General features: G+C 28.5%; 8 protein-coding genes across 10 annotated transcripts; 4 read left to right on the top strand and 4 right to left on the bottom strand.

Annotated features, from left to right (window-relative positions):
* Positions 1-952: 952 nt before the first annotated feature.
* OCT59_009183 (uncharacterized protein) lies at positions 953-2,145 on the bottom strand. Its single transcript, XM_025315231.2, has 7 exons — positions 2,095-2,145; positions 1,883-2,021; positions 1,766-1,792; positions 1,472-1,688; positions 1,343-1,390; positions 1,206-1,265; positions 953-1,117 (listed from the first exon to the last, which is right to left on the bottom strand). Exons 1-7 carry the CDS (start codon positions 2,141-2,143, stop codon positions 1,028-1,030), a joined length of 630 nt encoding a protein of 209 aa, XP_025183283.2. The 5' UTR covers positions 2,144-2,145; the 3' UTR covers positions 953-1,027.
* Positions 2,146-2,526: 381 nt separating this feature from the next.
* OCT59_009182 (uncharacterized protein) lies at positions 2,527-4,528 on the top strand (the record flags this gene model as incomplete). The annotated part of the gene is made up of 9 exons (XM_066133371.1): positions 2,527-2,563; positions 2,656-2,830; positions 2,904-3,070; positions 3,145-3,186; positions 3,284-3,414; positions 3,489-3,614; positions 3,684-3,819; positions 3,909-3,945; positions 4,024-4,528. The coding sequence occupies 9 exons, from the start codon at positions 2,527-2,529 to the stop codon at positions 4,121-4,123; spliced, it is 951 nt and encodes a 316-aa protein (XP_065999816.1). The 3' UTR covers positions 4,124-4,528.
* Positions 4,482-5,620, bottom strand: OCT59_009181 (uncharacterized protein). 2 transcript variants are annotated; one of them, XM_066133370.1, is made up of 4 exons: positions 5,540-5,611; positions 4,988-5,292; positions 4,714-4,899; positions 4,514-4,613 (listed from the first exon to the last, which is right to left on the bottom strand). In XM_066133370.1, exons 1-3 carry the CDS (start codon positions 5,555-5,557, stop codon positions 4,737-4,739), a joined length of 486 nt encoding a protein of 161 aa, XP_065999815.1. In that variant the 5' UTR covers positions 5,558-5,611; the 3' UTR covers positions 4,514-4,613; positions 4,714-4,736. The 2 variants fall into 2 exon arrangements, with proteins under 2 accessions (XP_025183285.1, XP_065999815.1); XM_025315233.2 differs by having other exon boundaries at positions 4,482-4,899; positions 5,540-5,620.
* A 104-nt stretch (positions 5,621-5,724) lies between these two features.
* Positions 5,725-8,088, top strand: OCT59_009180 (uncharacterized protein). The gene is made up of 6 exons (XM_025323253.2): positions 5,725-6,649; positions 6,740-7,036; positions 7,107-7,200; positions 7,275-7,362; positions 7,441-7,704; positions 7,774-8,088. The coding sequence occupies exons 1-6, from the start codon at positions 6,547-6,549 to the stop codon at positions 7,831-7,833; spliced, it is 906 nt and encodes a 301-aa protein (XP_025183286.2). The 5' UTR covers positions 5,725-6,546; the 3' UTR covers positions 7,834-8,088.
* On the bottom strand, positions 7,972-8,974 carry OCT59_009179 (uncharacterized protein). The gene has a single exon (XM_025315235.2). The coding sequence runs from the start codon at positions 8,878-8,880 to the stop codon at positions 8,350-8,352; it is 531 nt and encodes a 176-aa protein (XP_025183288.1). The 5' UTR covers positions 8,881-8,974; the 3' UTR covers positions 7,972-8,349.
* A 593-nt stretch (positions 8,975-9,567) lies between these two features.
* Positions 9,568-11,178, top strand: OCT59_009178 (uncharacterized protein; the record flags this gene model as incomplete). The annotated part of the gene is made up of 7 exons (XM_025315236.2): positions 9,568-9,702; positions 9,783-9,845; positions 9,917-10,125; positions 10,203-10,334; positions 10,402-10,450; positions 10,588-10,804; positions 10,885-11,178. The coding sequence occupies 7 exons, from the start codon at positions 9,568-9,570 to the stop codon at positions 11,037-11,039; spliced, it is 960 nt and encodes a 319-aa protein (XP_025183289.1). The 3' UTR covers positions 11,040-11,178.
* A 175-nt stretch (positions 11,179-11,353) lies between these two features.
* On the top strand, positions 11,354-14,590 carry OCT59_009177 (uncharacterized protein; the record flags this gene model as incomplete). Its single annotated transcript, XM_025325008.2, has 12 exons — positions 11,354-11,653; positions 11,723-11,801; positions 11,866-12,120; positions 12,214-12,416; positions 12,487-12,590; positions 12,673-12,795; positions 12,892-13,031; positions 13,106-13,240; positions 13,331-13,524; positions 13,600-13,768; positions 13,842-14,121; positions 14,198-14,590. 12 exons carry the CDS (start codon positions 11,354-11,356, stop codon positions 14,346-14,348), a joined length of 2,133 nt encoding a protein of 710 aa, XP_025183290.1. The 3' UTR covers positions 14,349-14,590.
* On the bottom strand, positions 14,452-18,067 carry OCT59_009176 (uncharacterized protein). 2 transcript variants are annotated; one of them, XM_066133368.1, is made up of 10 exons: positions 18,031-18,059; positions 17,852-17,959; positions 17,649-17,775; positions 16,990-17,577; positions 16,623-16,910; positions 16,287-16,550; positions 16,065-16,208; positions 15,852-15,983; positions 15,290-15,763; positions 14,452-15,205 (listed from the first exon to the last, which is right to left on the bottom strand). In XM_066133368.1, coding segments are annotated over exons 1-10 (2,613 nt in total). In that variant the 5' UTR covers positions 18,033-18,059; the 3' UTR covers positions 14,452-14,719. The 2 variants fall into 2 exon arrangements, with proteins under 2 accessions (XP_065999813.1, XP_065999814.1); XM_066133369.1 differs by having other exon boundaries at positions 17,645-17,780; positions 17,852-18,067.
* Between the last annotated feature and the right edge of the window lie 105 nt (positions 18,068-18,172).

Here is an 18,172-nt window from a genome sequence, read left to right as displayed (position 1 = left end):
ATCCCAATGTATGTAACAAAATACGTAATAAATTTTAAGGTCCGGATGAGTCATATAAGTAGATTTATTAGGAAAAAGTTCTATTCAAATACCAATAAACATTATAAATATTAAATTTACATTAAATTTACATTACTTTTAAAACAAAATTTGGGTTACAAACAAGAAACGAAATGATGATAGGTGAAATATTGTGCATTAATAAAATAAAAATCCGCATCAAACTATATTTTATATTTACTTGCTATAAAAATAGAATGTTGTACGGCGTAAATTAATTTATCTGGTCATAAAAAGCACAATTTTTCTGCCTCAATGTAGGCAAATTTTAGTGAAACGTCAACTTAGAGATTGTATATGCAGTTAATTAAACTTGAGAATGAATAAATGATTCTTTCATTATTCATTGAGAATCTTATATTCTCGACTTTTATTATTAAATTTACAAAGATTTGATAAATTACAAAGGATTTGATAAATACAACAATTTTGAATTAATTAATTGATTATTGATGTACTGATGTTACAATTAAAGTATATAAACGTATTCTATCAAATATACTGTGTAAATGTACATTACTTTTTCTACTTTTGGTATTTTTAAAAAATTGAAAATTTTACAGAAAACAATGATTTATTAATTGATTAAATTATAAATTTAATACTGAAATTGAAATCTCCGCGTGGATGTGCGGAAATTAAACCCTTGAAGATCCTCAAATGATTCTCATTTTATATTAAATAAATTAATGTTGACATTTCAAATTATTTCTGCGTAACTACCCTGAATTCCTAATTTTTTTTTTTAAAAAAAAAATCTATTTAATTTATTTAATACTTAATTCATCGTAAAACTCATGTTAACTTAAAAATAAATGTAATTAGATAATTAACTAATCATTTTATACCAAAATTTATATATTTATATATTTGATTTAACTATTTATATATTAAATTGGACATTAATATATCAATTTAAAATTTTTATTCAAAATGTCGCGATCTGTATTTCGAAATTCGTTAAGATTTAAAATGACTTTTTTGCAAATCGTATAAAATCCACTTCAATATCTACCGACTTTTTTTTATGAATTTTGTACATCATTGGAATGTCAAACTTGAGTTAAATAATTGTAAGGTTTATGTTAATAAATTCTTTATATTCATTTTTTTTAATAAGTAAATGATTTTGCGAAAATAAAAACCTTCATCTCGGCAAGAACTTCGCATTCTACTCCCCAGTTTTTCGCTTTTTCACGAATATACTTAAGTATATATGAAAAAAGTAATGTTTTAGAAAATAATATAAATTAATTGTTATCAATCTTAAAGATTAAAATACCTCTCTTGTAGAACTCTTGTGTAACGAATAGACCGAAGTTGTTGCGATCTAAATGATAATAATATATATAAAATCTTTTGTCAATAATATTGATATTATTAAACCGAATTGAAAAAGTTTTCAATATACTTCAATAGCCTTTTTGAGAAAAATTATATCAATGCCTTCATTATTTTTTGTTCCAAAGGGAGGATTCATTACAATTGTATCAACTTTATTTTGTAAATGATCCGTTGAAGTGGAAATAAGGTCTGCGAGAATAAACTCTACATCAACTTCAAATTCAGAACAATTTTCTTTCGCAATTTGAAGTGCGTCATTGTCTATATCTAATGCTAAATTATAACTGTAAATAAAAGAATGCTCAATAAGTAATTGAAAATTTTCATCAATTGTCATAGAATCTTAAATAAATTGATTTACTTTGAATCAAGAAGATTTGCTGCGATACTATTCTAAAAAAAAAAATTAAAATAAAAAATAATAAAAAAGTTAATCTATCGTATATAAACAAAAAGTATTAATTTTATCCCTACTTACCTCAGAATTCCGCAACCACAACCGAAATCTGCTATAACTTTACTTTCAATATCATCATAAACGGTATGGGCAGTATAAAGCATACGAGCTGCAAGGTGCGGCGTTGTACAATATTGTTCTAATTGAATTTTAGGTTTATCTAAAACACTTCATAATTAACATAAAATTGTAAAAATTTGGTAAATAAAAATATATTTCGAGAAAAAAATTACCAAATCCAGCGACAACCTGAAGCTCGCTTTCTAGATTTTTTAGACGCATGTTTGATCGCAAAAAAAAAAAATCTAAATTTTACACACTTCCAAGCCACCCATAATTTTTGAATCAGCAATTTTGTATTACAATAAAATAGTATAAGAATTCCAAAACTATATTTTAATATTTTTTGAAAATATCGTATTGAAAAGTAGTCCTAAATTTCCGATCTATCCTTCAAATTCTGGTTTTTGTGACCGTATCTTGTAACAAAGTTGTTGCCCGTCCATACGGCTGTAGGTTATTTTTTTTTCATAAGCTCACAACTGGCTGGCAGTATTTCAGGTAACTGTTGACTAGATATTTACTTTGATTTTTGATTAATACCCGTGTATTTCTGTAATAATGATTTCTTTAAATTCTTTTTCAAGTTCGTACAAATTGTCGCCATGAATGCTTTGAAAGACACCGCGACCGTAAACGAAGGTTGACGGTAACATTCCTATTCCTACTTTCTAAATTGTTTTGGAATGGACACTTACATATAATCATTTATTTTATCTTACTGTTCTTATCAGACGATGCCAATTTACTTGTTCTGATCATCGATACAAATCCATTGATTTGGACGAAATCAGCAAAATCACTATCATTAAAAGAAGCTTTGCGGCATCTTCTAGTATTCATCAACGCTCATTTGGCATTAAAGCATGACAACGAAGTAGCTGTCATTGCAAGTCATATTGGTGTCAGGTAAAATATCTTATAGTATGATTTTTGATTATATGTTAATTAAAACTTATGATCATTATCATTATTTTATTAGCAAGTTTTTATACCCAATACCTAATCCTTCTAGACTTTCCGAAAATACAGATCAGGCAGTGGATTCTAATTTGTATCAAAGGTTCAAGGTTGTAAATGACCAAGTGATAAGTAATATGAAAGATTTGTTTGAGGATGTATCAACACTGAATTCGTATCCTGATAAAGGTGTGTGAGATATTGTTATCTGATTTTTTTTTCTTAATATATTTATTACTTATACAATTTTTCCACCTTGGCAGCAAGTTCGATGATCGCAGGAGCTTTATCTATGGCCCTTTGTTGTATGCGCTTATTGTTACTTTTTAATTTGTCTAAGATCGAGAATTGATGATCATTCATATCGAACAATTTCTTTAATCTATTATCTTTATAATACAGATACTAATCGAATTATGAGAGCTGATGAGATTGGTCATATAAAACCTCGAATTTTAATTATATCCATTTCACCAGATTCGCCTTATCAATACATATCCATAATGAATTGCATTTTCTCGGCACAAAAATTAGTAAGTTTCATTGATTATAATTTAGTTCATATTTATTGATTTATTTGTATTAATTTATTGGTTTCTAATTTTAGGGAATACCGATTGATGTTTGCAAAGTTCATAGCGAAGAAACAGTCTTCCTAAAACAAGCAGCTCATTTAACTGGTGGTAGATATCTTAAACTACAAATTCCACAAGGGTTCTTGCAATTTTTGATGGTATGTTATAACGCAATACTAAATAAAAGGATAGTGTTATTTTCTTTAATTTTTATTTTTTTTTCATAGATCACCTTTCTTCCTGATCGATTTACGAGAAATTACCAATGTTTACCTGGGGAAGAAAAAGTTGATTTTAGTGCTTCATGTTTTTGTCATAAAAAAATGATAGATATTGGGTACGTTTGTTCGGTGTGCTTATCAAGTATCCTTTTTGTTTAAATAATTAATAATAAGATAAAATTATTTTAATTTCGAAAATTACCTTGATTCTTGTAATTATTTACAATAAAGTTTTTTGTCATCCATTAGAACAGTGTTCAACTTGCAGGTTTGATTTTTTTTTTCCTGTTGTTCATTATATTCTCGTAAAAACAATCAATATTTACGACCTTTTTCTTTATTTTAGATCTAGTCTTATGTTAGCGTCTGTCAATGAATGCGGATTGAAGCTGTTAAATGGAATTAAGAAGCAAGCTAAAGGTCGTGAAAGTGGGGGAAGTACTTAAATACTATCGGTAATTTAGGAATTGCAAAAAGAAAAAAAAAATAAATAAAATTCTCTCTTTTTCTTTTTCTTAATTGTCTTTTCCTTCATTATTGAAATTATCACGTAGTTCTTCAGATAACTTATTAATATTTATAGAATTATTAATAGTTTGACTTTCAACTTAAAGGTTATAAGAATTCTATCATTCGATTATTAAAATTAATGTAATTATTATATGCGGTTCTTCCCTCAATGGAACGTATTGAAATAACATGAAGGCTCTAAGAGAATGTTAATATAATTTCCTTTTATACTGTGGAATATATTAATACAAATTGCAAGAACTCATAATAGTAAATTAGTAATTAATATTTATTGAAATGGTAGTGCAAAATTTATTAAATAAAGATGGTTTTTTACTGACAAAATTTTATTGACCAATGTAAGTAATGGTAGGCAACAGCCATATCATAGTTTACATTTATTTACAATGATGTCAAAAAATTTAGCTGTAATATTGATTAAATAAATTATAATTCCACTTAAAATACTTAAAATGAAAAGTGAAAAATCAAAACGCATATATAAAAGAATATTAGTCGTATTAACTTTGGTAAACTAATTGAACTTTGCTACATATCCTCAAGTTGTTTCAGTGTGGCTTCTAATTCTTCTTCCTTCTTTTTAAATTCCTGTTCCTTTTCATCAAGTTTCTTTTCTAAATCGGCTTTCTCGGATTCAAGAGTGTTACACTTACGCTCAAAGTGCTCGGCTTTAACATCTGTTGTGCGTAACCTTAAAATAAAAATATTTTTAAATATTATTTTACAAACATATATAACATTATTCGAACTTAGATCTCGATAATAAATAAAATTCTTACTTTTCAGTAGTTTCCTTCAAATTCTTTTCAGTGGTATCCAATTCATTTTCAAGTATAGAAATTTTTCTTTGAAGTGCTTCAGTGGTACTTGAAGTTGATTCCTCTTCCTCTTTCGCAGATTTTAGATCACTAATTTTTTTATCAGCACGTTCAACTTCAGCTTCCAAAAGTGAAATTTTATTGGTAAGGGAAATGATTTCTTGTTCTTTTACAATTATATCTTCTTTGGCCTTTTTTAATTCAGCTTCAGCATTTTCAGCGCGTTGAACAGATGCATCAGCTTCAGCGCGAAGCGAATTGATTTTCTATGGATAAAAATCAGAAATATAAATCGCGGAAAATTAAAAGATATCTATCATATAAATAGACATGACTCTAAGACTCTTCGCACTCATGAATTAATGTTTTGTACTTTAAAAATGCAAGAAATTCTGGTCAAATTACACGGTTATAAATAATTTTGACATCGCTTTACAGGAATAAATATCTAGACATCTTTATCTAGCTAAAAGAACAATCAAGAATATACCGAACATAAAAATAAATACTTACTTCCTTAAATTTATCCATAAGTTTTTAAATAAAATGACCAAGGAAGAGAAAATGAATAAATAGATAAAACGTATTATTATTGTCAAGAAATGTGTAACGACTCCTAACTTTAAAGTTTGAGATCACGTGAATATATGATCGCAAACTATTATAAATATTAGCATATCTGATATATAAAAATATATAACCTTATTAAGTTTCAAATTTTGTCTTCGTTAAAATCGTTTAAATCCACCACTACATTTTAAAGATACTTTATTCCGCTCGTAGAATATTTTTTGAAAATAGTTTTTATTTTAGATACTTAAGGATTTTCTCGTAATCGTATCAAAAGCAGCAAAGTTTTTTAAAACATGGCTGATACAGATGTTTCCCATACAAATGACAAAAATTAGAGTTTTGATTTTGAAGATTTTATTAAAACAGAAATAAGTTTAGTCAATAATAGCGATTCAACAGGCGCGTTGGATAGCGAATTGGGACAAAATGAATTGTGGAAATTAAATGAGATCTATCATACAAATAGACATGGCTCTAAGACTCTCTTAAAATTTTACGAACATAAAAATAAAAGATAATTTACTTATTTCCCTAAATTTATCCGTTAGTCTATAATAAAATGAATAAATAGATAAAAATGTTATTGACAAATAATGTGTGACGACTTACACTATTTTTCGAGTTTAACCTCGAACTTTAAAGTTTGAGATCACGTGAATTTATGATCAATAAACAATAGCATATAAATATGACAAATTACAAATCTAGTTCTATCACAACTTTGATTTAATATTTTAAGTTTCAAAGTGTTAGATTTTGTCTTCGTTCAAAAATAATTAGATCCACCACATTTTAAAGATACTTTATTCCACTTGAATATTTAGTTTAGAATATTTTGAAAAATAGATTTTATTTAGATATTTAAAGATTTTATCGTAATTGTATCAAAAGCAGCAAATAATAAAATTTAATAAAGTTTTTAAGTTTTTCATCTTAACCATAAAAACATGCCTGATACAGATTTTTTCCATACAAATAGCAAAAATTATAGTTTTGATTTCGAAGATTTCATTAAAACAGAAATAGGACTTGGTAACAATAGCGATTCAGGTATTATAAATTTCTTATTAATAAGAATTTAATTTGATAGATAAAATTCTTTTTCATTTAATTTGTTTATAAATCTGATTTACATTTTAGATCAAATTTGTCAAGATTTTTTAAGAGGAACATGTACGAAGGGCATGAAGTGTGAATTCAAGCATACTACAAATTTTCGTGAAAAAGCTGTAGTATGCAAACATTGGTTACGTGGACTTTGCAAAAAAGGAGACCAATGTGAATTCTTACACGAATTTAATATGAGAAAAATGCCCGAATGTTGGTTCTATTCTAGATATGGTGAATGTAGTAATGAGGATTGTATGTATCTACATATCGATCCAGAATCTAAAATAAAGGAATGTGCTTGGTACGCGAGAGGCTTTTGTAAACATGGTAAATTGCATCGATTAAAATAATTCTATATTTGACAAGTACACTAATTATTATTATTTTTTTCTTTTAGGTCCACATTGTAGACATAAACATGTACGAAAAGTTGTATGTCAGTTGTACTTGAGTGGTTTCTGCCCAAAAGGGTCAGATTGTCCTAATGGACAGTAAGTACTTTTTTGTATATATAATTTATGCACATAATATTCATGAATTGGCTTAACATTATTTATTTTATTAGTCCAAAATATGAATTACCTACAGTACAGCGTGATCATGATGGACTTGAAGATGAAGGAATTCAAAAATATTCTATGGAAAATGAAGAAGTAAAAAATTAATTTTTTTATGGAGATTATTCTTTATGTTATTATTTTAATCATTATAGTTATTTCTTTTTAATAAAGAATCAAAGAATGGGACAACAACAGCAACAAACGCCGCCACAACAGCAACACCAACAACACCAACAACATCAACAACATCAACAACATCATCAACAGCACCAACAGCACCAACAGCATCAACATCAACAGCATCAACATCAACAACATCAACAACATCAACAACATCAACAACATCAACAACATCAACAACATCAACAACAACATCATCAACATCAACAGCAACATCACAATTACCGATCTTTATCTGAAGTAACGTGTTTCAAGGTATGTTAAGAACGAGTTACAAATATGCATAATATTAAATAATGATAAATTTTTTTTTTTTTGAATTAGTGTGGAGAGAAAGGACATTTCGCTAACAGATGTCCAAGAGGACAAGGAAACCGTTATTAATTAGGTGGATAAAAAAATAATTATGTAGTCTATTCAACATAGGTAAAAAACAAAGAAAAACATATGCGTATTCGTAGTGTAAATGATTTTATTGTTTTTATTGTTTGGTTGTTTTATTTTTAAATTAGCGAAATAAAATATATTATTTATTAGTTGTGATATCACTGGCTATTATCAAGAAAATCTAATCTTACAAATAGCCTATTAATATGTAAATTAATACTTTCAATTTATAATAAAGAAATTTTAGAGATTAAAAGTTATGAACTAGAAATTTTAATTATAAATTACTAAGAATTACAAATTTTCTGTTATTACATTAAAATATTACTAGATTATCTGTTTTAACATATTACATATATTACATTAATTCTTTCGTTTTAAAGACGGTATAAAAGTTAAATATGAATTTAAGAAATAAAAAAATTATTGAAAATATCAAGAGAAGGAATAGTAAAATATGCCATTATCTAATCTTCTAATGTCCCTTTTTATAAAACCCTTTTGCAATATATATTATATTACTGGGTTATTGTAAATGGTACTGCTCCTGCCCCTAACTACAGCTTCAGCATAGCTGGGTAATTGTTCATCGTCTGGATCACTTGGCCTATAAGTAACCATTTCATCATTTGTTGAATCATTTGAATCGTTTAAACTTCCATTATCATCTAATTGAGTTAAGCCTCTATTTATAACTCTAGGTTTCTCTCCTCTTTTTAACCAAAGTATCATAAATAATAATCCAGTCAAAATAATTATTAATCCAATTGTACCCAATAAAGCAGCTAATAAAACACTTGTTGAATTTGAAGGAGTATTGGAAGCATCAGCAGAGACATATTTAACAGTCGTAGTAATAGTACTTGATTCTGTTTCTGTTATTGTTGATGCAGGTTTTTCAGATGTTACGACTAGTGTTGCGAATTGTATAGGTCCTGTCGGTGATTGAGGTTCTGAAACTGCAGGTGTTGTAGAGGGAGAGTCTTCGTCTTCTGCTGTAGAAGTTAACTGACGTTTGTCGATGATTTCATACTTGTATGACATCGAATAATATTAATTTTCTTGGAATTTCATTAGGGAGTAAATCGAAACGATAATTAAACCACGGTAGATAAATTGGCAGAATGAAAATTGAAACAGTAAGCCGTAATATTGTACTAATTAGGCTAAGTATAAAGACTGTTAAGTCATGTGATCCAGCTTGAAACCTTTTGAGACTAAATTCGGAAATAGTTCGTTTTTCGGGCATTACTCCGGGCTGCGAAGTAAGGAAATTACAATTTCTGCACTATGCAACCCCATCAGCGACAAAATAATTTTGCCGTGGTGATGACACCACATCAAAAAGTTGTTTTATCAAAGAAAAATCTTTTATATGGGGTAAGCCGAATTATCTAAAATCTAATGTAACGAAATTCGAGATCTTATTTTGTAATAAATCTTGTAAAATTACTTGTTATATATGTCAAAATCTATTGTTTGGATGCGCCTTTTCCTTTATTGCTGATTTGAATTAGTCTCTATACGAAATTAAGAAATAGGATTGTCATGTACTTGATCACAAATATTTAATCTCCCCGTGGTTATTTCCGCAAATCTAGAGATTATTTGAATCTATGATCAAATATAAATAAATATAAACACGATTTTTTCGATTTCAAAGGAATTAAAATTATTAAACCTTGTCTCTTTCTTTTCTTTTTTAATAATATTAATTTTAAAGTATAAACTATGTCACCACCTTCTGGTAAATCAGAATCCGGGCTTGCTCGTTTATTAGGCTCAGGTACTTCAGGGATATTAGAATTGTTTATATTTCACCCTATTGATACTGTAGCCAAACGGTTAATGACAAACCCTAACAAAGTACGAAGTTTTTCGCGTTGTTTGCTATTTATTTTCAAAAAAAAAAAAAAAAATCATTTTTAATTAATTGTTTTACATAGATTTTTGCAACGGGAGCACCATTATCTCAAGGTTTCAATAAACTTGATACAGTCATATTCAAGGTAGATTGATATCTTTCTGGTAACAATATATTTGTTATTCAAACTAAATATTTTTTAACTTTGTTTCATAGGATGCCTCTTCTGCGACCGTATTAAGAAAGTATACATCATTATTTCCTGGTTTAGGATATGCTGGAGGATATAAGGTCCTTCAACGTATTTATAAATATGGAGGTCAACCTTATGTAAAGGATTACCTTAATAATCATCATAAAGATACTTTTTATAAAATATTTGGCGAAAAAAGTGGCAAAACTATAATACATGCCACAGCCGGAAGGTAATTTATCAGTTGAAATTCTAAGTTTCTCTTTTGGTTTAAAAATCAAAAAATCAATCTTTTCGCCCATTTATTAGTTTAATCGGTATTGGTGAAGTGGCTCTTCTTCCATTAGACGTTTTAAAAATTAAACGTCAAACTGCTCCTGAAACTTTGAGAGGACGTAATATTTTTAAAATCTTTTGGGATGAAGGATTAGGGCTTTATAGGTAAATTTTATATATGATACACATTTTTTTGCATTTGAAACTAACTATTTATTGTAAAATAAAACAGAGGTGGCCTTTGGACAGCAGCACGTAATGCCCCTGGTAGTTTTGCTCTGGTAAGTAAATTTTTATAGATCTATTATTAAAAGTTATAGGACAATAAAATCGTTATCCCAAGAATAAACTTATAAGGTTGATTAGTATATACTTATGTCAATATTTCATACCTTTCTCGCTCTTTATATTCTTACAGTTTGGAGGATCAGCTTTTGTGAAAGAATATATATTCGGATTAAAAGATTATTCCAAAGCAACATTTTTCCAAAATTTCTGTTCTTCAATTGGTGGGGCTATAGCTTCCATTTCTGTTGCTCAACCACTTGACGTAGTAAAAACTCGTATTCAAAATAGACCTTTTGATGCTCCCGAAAGCGGTGTACAAATTATCAAGAATATGATTAAACATGAAGGTAACTTGCGTGTTTATTATTTCTTTTAAATCACTATTTTACATTAATTTATGAATTTAATTTATTACTCATTTTTACAGGTCCCACGTCTTTTATCAAGGGTATAACACCTAAATTAATAGTAATTGGACCTAAATTAGTATTTTCATTCACTGTAGCGCAACAATTAATTCCTTTATTAGATAACTTTTTTGTAGCCCAAGGAATAATTTCTAAACCCACTCAATCCCTTTAAAATTATGGTTGTTTTAAAAGAGCATTTAATAAATGAAAATATAGTATAGAACTAATATAATTTTTTTTTTTTTATGTTCGTTATTTTGTATTAATATTGAGGATTAAGTATGAATAATAAAATTAATTTTTGAATACATAATAAAATTTCCTTATTTATTAATAAAATCAATTTTTGAATTTTTTGAATGCATAATAAAATTTCCTTATTTATAAATGTTCTTAGCGTAACGTGACAATACTAATTTTGGTTGGAATTGTAGTTGATCGTCGTATATAGTTTGGCTTCGCACGTTTTTCTAAAGGCGACAAAACATGGCAGCAAATCAACCAAATAGTAATTCACTTAACAATAAAAATCCGGAACCTCTTATATTAACTTACCTTGCTCATAAAGGATATAAACAAACCGAGGCAATGTTTAGACAAGAATCTACAAGAAACTTTCCAATTGATCAAAATAACGATACTATGACGCCTAATTTTTTGAGTTACTCTAATTACCCTAATTATACCACTTATTCTAATTACACTAATATAAACCCACCAGATATATACAAACAAAGTTATACTGCTTTAAGGAAATGGATAGAAGGATCATTAGATAAGTTTAAGGTAATTTGCGGTTAATTTATTTGTATATATATATACATTTTTTTTTGTACTAATAATTATCAAAAATAGGACGAATTGCAAAGAATTCTATGGCCGATATTTGTACATTCGTATCTCGAACTTGTGTCAAGAGGATTTTCTGATCATGGTTGGTGAGGTTATTACTTGTTCTTTTTGCATCAACCACTTACCTAATCAATGGATGCTTTTAGCGACGGAATTTTTTGAAGAATTTCAACTAGATCACAAAATGCACAGCAGAGAGCTCGGTACAATGCGAGTGATTAAATATTCACATCACGTACAGGAGAATGAATTTGCTAAAAATTTTCGTTCAAAGAAATATCCAATACAGATGTCTTCAATATCATATGATATTTTTTTCGATTTTTTACAAGACAATCCTCCTAATGGAAGTAGTAATAGTTTCTTATTCAGACTTGTAAATCAATCCCTTAATATTGAAGGTACGTGTTATACAGTTAATTTTAAAGAATATCATTAATTTAATTAATTTAGATGGATTTTACTGCTTATTTATTTTGACGACTACGGAATAGTTGGTACATCGCATACAGATGTTGGTATCCCTAGTTTTTCCGCTCAAGAGCTTGAAGAATACAATAAACACGAACTTCATTTGGGACATATGCCGATGCATCCAGAGTTCCGTGAGGAAATTGAGAAAACGTTAAGAGAACAAGACGAAATTTATCAAAGACAATTTGAGGAAGAAAATCAGTTAGGGATAAATGAAGACCAGGTAAATCCTCGTATAATTAAAATCTACATAATTTTCTTAAACTAAAAATAAAATATCAAATTATTATTAGACAAACGGAATACCGGCTTCACTTTATCAAGAGTTTGTAAATAAAGTAAAAAGGGAACAGAGTTCAGATGCTCCTGACAGGATGTCTATCCCGCTGCCTTCACAGTATGTTTTTGTTCAAATTGATTCAATAAAACCTATTATAACACGACAATGAATTTGTTTATCTGACTTGAGAGACGTTTAGCAAAGAAGCTGATGTATTAGCACAAGTCGAAACGATTAAAGACTTGAGACTACGAGTAGAACTGGGACCATCTTCAACTCTTCCATCAGTTTGTTTTTATACATTTTTTAATACTTACGATAGGTAAATGTCATTATTTATTATATTTGACTTCATGTGCGTGCAGGTGAGTACTAGGATATTAATGAGATAAATTAATTATCCCAATTATCTTTATAGCCTGAATTGCTTAACCATTTCTGAAGACACGTCTCTTATCGCTGGAGGTTTTTCAGATTCATACATTAAAATTTATAGTTTGAAACACGAAAAACTAAGAGGACTTCGAGGACGTATAAATCCAGCTGAAATCAATACTGGTAATACAAATTTAGATTTACTTTTTTTTTCGTATGTAGAACTTACATTGGTTTTATCTTATGTATTGATTAAGCCAGCGATCTTGAAAATGCGAGAGAAAAAGTCGGTAGTGATTGTAAAAGACTTTTAGGACATTCCGGACCTGTGTTTGGTTTGAGTTTCAGTCCTGATAATAAATATTTAATTTCATGCTCAGAAGACAGGACAGGTAAAAAATAAATTAAATTTAGTTATTTTATTTATTTATTTTTTTTTTAAAAAAAAATCTATATTGATCTCTCACTAAATTTATTTTAAGCGCGACTTTGGAGTTCAGACACTTATACTAACCTTGTATGTTATAAGGGCCACAATTCTCCAATATGGGATGTTGATTTTAGTCCTTTAGGTTTTTACTTCGTAACGGCTTCACATGATAGAACTGCAAGGCTTTGGAGCTGTGATCATATTTATCCTTTAAGGATCTTTGCGGGACATATCTCAGATGTAGACGTATGTAAAAATGATCATTGTTCTTGCGCTTATTCGAAAAATTCTAATTCAAACTAACTCTACTCGAATAATTAGACTGTTAAATTTCATCCCAATTCTAAATACATTGTTACTGGCTCAAGTGATAAATCAGTTCGAATGTGGGATATTCAAGGAGGTAGATGTCTTCGATTATTCTCTGGACATACTGGAGGAATTTCTTGTATAAGTATATCTGATGATGGACGTTTAATGGCCTCAGCAGGTATTTTAAAGTTCCAATTTCTGTACTATAATATAAATGTTATATAAAATAATCCTATATTTTTCTCTTATAGGAGAAGATAAATCCATAATGCTGTGGGATCTTGGAAGTGGAAAGCTTCTCAAGAAAATGTTGGGACATAAATCTACTGTATATTCATTAGATTTTAGCAAAGAAAGTAGTATTTTAGTATCAGGCGGTTCAGATTGTACCGTTCGTTTATGGGATGTAAAAAAGGGTACTTCAGATAGTCCCAATGAAGATGAACATTATTTGAGCAAAATTAGAATGGATATAGATGAAAATCGCTCACATTCCTCGCTAGCTAAACAAAAACAAATAACCGAAACGAAGTTAGTAAATTTCTTTTAATAAAACAAATATATTAATAACAAAACTAATTACAATAATTTTTTTTTTTTTTTTTAGGGACCTTATAGCAACATTACCAACAAAACAAACCCCTGTTTATAAAATTCATTTTACTAGAAGAAATTTATGTCTTGCAGCTGGTGCTTACGTGCCTACCGAAGAAGAGTTAACAGAATCAATGGGCTATAACGAACAAAAAAGTACTTAAAAAAAGGATTTTTATCCAACTGTAGTTTCCCAATTAAGTACATGTAGTTGATTATGAAAGATTAGAATGTAAGCTAACTTGACACAATAGAAATCTAAAATTTAATCTTGTCAGCGACTTTTACTTTTGATTGCTTTTATTAATACTGTTTTGATACATGTTTTAAGCATAGAAATTTTAAAAAAATGCACACATTTAAAAATAGAATCTATGAGATGATGTATTTACGTCTACATGGGGACAAATCACGTTGCGTGATTGTCACAATACTAATAAAGTTCAGAGAAAAAAAAAATATAAATTACAATTATAATGGATATCAAGGATCAAATATACTAATAAAAAGGATTATTTTTTAAAAAAACTTTAACTTATTCCTCCATATAATCATTATCATCTCGATGACTTTCCTTCCAATCTTCCATGTCAACTTTTTTCCTTTTTCTCATTCTGCCATCACCACCTTCTATATCAGCAATGTACTCTCTACCAACTTTCTCTCTTAATTCCTCAACATCTTTATCAACTTCAGCATATTCCAATATTAAATGTCTACCTAATAAATGAGTATCACGCAGATTTTCCATAACATTTCTTGCATCGCGTTTCGTTAAAAATTCTATAAAAGCGAAACCACGTGATGTACCATCAAACTTTTTTGGTAAACGAAGTGTTTTAATTTGCCCGTAAGAACTAAATAGCTCCTTGACTTCTTTTTTTGTTGATTCAAAGGCTAAATTTTTAACTATAATTTTAGTTGACTCTTGATTCTCATCCTCTTTACGTTTTTGTTGTACAACATCTACTCCACGATTCGAAAATTTCAATTGTAATGCATGACCATCGAGCTCATAATTCTTTCAAAAAAAAAAAAAAAAAATTAAAATTAGTACAGGGAAGTTGAAAAGGTGTTCTCAATTGAACATTATAATATCAAGTACCTGCATAACTTTCAAAGCATTCTTTGCATTTTTTATATTATCATATTCAATAAATCCAAATCCCATGCTTAATTTTTTACCAGGGTTTTTTGGATCATTTTTCATTTTTATTTTTGTAGATTTCATACCAGGTGTATTTTTAAATACATTCTTTAACCCTTCCTCTGTAGTATCAAAACTTAAATTTTTTACAAATAAAGTAACATTTACTTCAGATTTAACATCAATGTTATCATCATCCACATTAAGTGTTGGTTCAACAAGGTCATTAGAAGACAACACTTTTTTCTTTTCTTGTTTAGATGATTCATCTTCTTTAGAATCATCATTTTTAAAGACGTTAACAGGTGCCATTTCTAGGTAAAGCGGAACTCCTTTAAACATCTTATAGGCAAGATTTGTAAATGCATTTTTAGCTTCAGTTGGATGTGAAAATTCTACTACAGCAAGTGTTTGAGCCGGTGGTATTATTAACTATATTAATGGGAAGCGTTAATCACATACTAATATATATATATATATATATATTACATAACGAAACTACTACGTTAAAAAAACGTACCCGACCAATTTCTCCATACCATCCAAATAATTGTTGTAAATCTTCTTTGGTGGCACTGTACGAAATATTTTTTATCAAAATAACATTGTTACTTCTTTCTTTTTTTCCAAAGGACTCTAAGAATATTCCATTCTAATTATATTAAGAAATCAATTAAATTGTGGATTCTGCAAAAAGGGACCAAGTCGACAAATATATAGAATTTGTACTTACCTCTGCAAGATATGCTTTTGTTTCTTGTATAATATGTGTTTCCGCAAGAGCGAGGCGAGCAGACATATTGTCACTTTCTGGATCTAAAATATCGGATTTTTTTATGTTAAATCTATTTGCGATGGATTCAGCAATCGAATCGCTCTAAAATATATTTAAAAAAGTTTTATTAGCAATTTAAATAAAAATAAATGGAGAATGAGTAAAAAAAAAAATTTTTACATTCATATATAAAGTGTTCCAATTAAAGTCACTTGTGGCTTGTGCTTTTAGTTTCATCTCTCTCTGCTTTTTCAAATTCCATTTACTTGGATCAGAATCACGCGACTGAGGTTTCTCTCTTGAAGGTATAATATGTAATAATCTACCCATAAAAAATTTGTTATCAAGTTCTATAAAAGCCTTGACGGCATGCTCAGGAATATGATAAAGGATATAAGCGAAACCTTTTTGTTTCTTAGTTTCTTTATCAATTGGCATGTGAACCTACAAAAAACATTTAATAAATTAAAATTTTTTAATTTCAAACTTCCAAATTTTTATGAAATTAATACTTACTTCAGCAAGTGGACCAAACTTGACAAACTCTCTTCGTAAATCGTCTTCTGTACAAATGTAGGGTAGATTCCTAACAAACAAACGACCAGTTTCACCTATAGATTCTTCAGGTGGCACGTCAGTGGTTTGATGGTTTGAATTATTATTCGTCTCTTTGTTGGATATTATGTTTTCTTCATCGTGATTCATATAATTGGATTGCGTGGCTTTATTATCCTTTTTTCCTTCAACACTTTCGCTAAGTTCACTATCATCATCATTAGATTCACTATCAGATGAAGTATTCTCCTTTTTAACATGAATAGAGATTCAAATTATTAAATCTTATTTATAATATTAGGCACTATTCAATTAAATAAATACTAACCTTATCACTATCATCATCATCATCTTCTTCTTCTTCATCGTCATCATCATCATCTTCTTCTTCCTCCTCCTCATCTTCCTCTTTCTCTAAATCAAAATTTTTTCTCATTTTTGACTTGAGCCAATCCCCATCAGATACTAAGTCTTCATTGGCCTCGTTGTTTTTTTTTACGGGCTTGGATAATAAGCTTTCCTTTTTATCACCACTCTTTTTATCCTTAGTTTTATATCGTAAATCTTGATAAAGTTCATCATCTGATTCTTCAGATTTTGCATTTTTTTTTACAGATTTGTTTTCATTTCCTATTTTAGACTTTTTTCCATGTTGTGAATCTAAAGTTGTTAAATCATCGTTTGCCCAAGTTTTAGATTTTGATCTTGGCTGCATAACTTCTAAAAATTCATGTAATTTTTCATTATTCTCATCTACAATTGAGATTTTTGACTTTGATTTCTTTTTATCTTTAGTTGCTTTAACATTGTCATCCACTAGTTTATCATCAGGTTTTTGCTGTTGGTGACTCTTTTCATATCTTGAAGAACCAGTACTGTGTGCACTCCAAGGTCTAGGGAGTGATGAATCATTCACCTATAATAAGTATTAGAGTTAATAACTTTAGAATCATTAAATATAATGTAGGTTTAACGTTACTCACTCACAGGTTTAGCACGTTCAACTGTAATTCTTGAAGTGAATATGAAAGTATTATTAAAATATTTTAGTGCATCATTTGCTTCTTGTTCTGAACGATAACCAATAAAGCCAAAACAACGAGATCTACCATCACTACACTCGAAAAAATCAAGAGATTAATTACATCAAATTGAAAGAACAGATCATTTTAATGAATTTAAATATTAACCTTGTTTTTATTATTTTTGCATCAGTTACTTGACCTTTCGAAGAAAAATGTTCCCGAAATTTATTATCGGTTAAATTTTTTGGTAAATTTTTTATTATTAGACGAGACCTATTAAATGTAAAAATTAATTAATATTAATAAATTTCATATAAATATCTGCTAAACTAGAAAATGTTTACATTTTCGTTTCGATGCATTAAAATTAAGTCAATTTTCTTTTTTTTTTTAAAAAAAAAATTTTATAGTTGTTTTGATAATCGAAAATCACGTGATAAGAAAATTTGAATCAAAGGTATAAAAACGAAATTTTTTTTTTTTCAA

Source organism: Rhizophagus irregularis, chromosome 17 (genome assembly GCF_026210795.1).
Source record: "Rhizophagus irregularis chromosome 17, complete sequence".
In the NCBI taxonomy this organism is placed as follows: domain Eukaryota; kingdom Fungi; phylum Glomeromycota; class Glomeromycetes; order Glomerales; family Glomeraceae; genus Rhizophagus; species Rhizophagus irregularis.
This window is presented reverse-complemented; position numbering and strand designations above follow the sequence as displayed.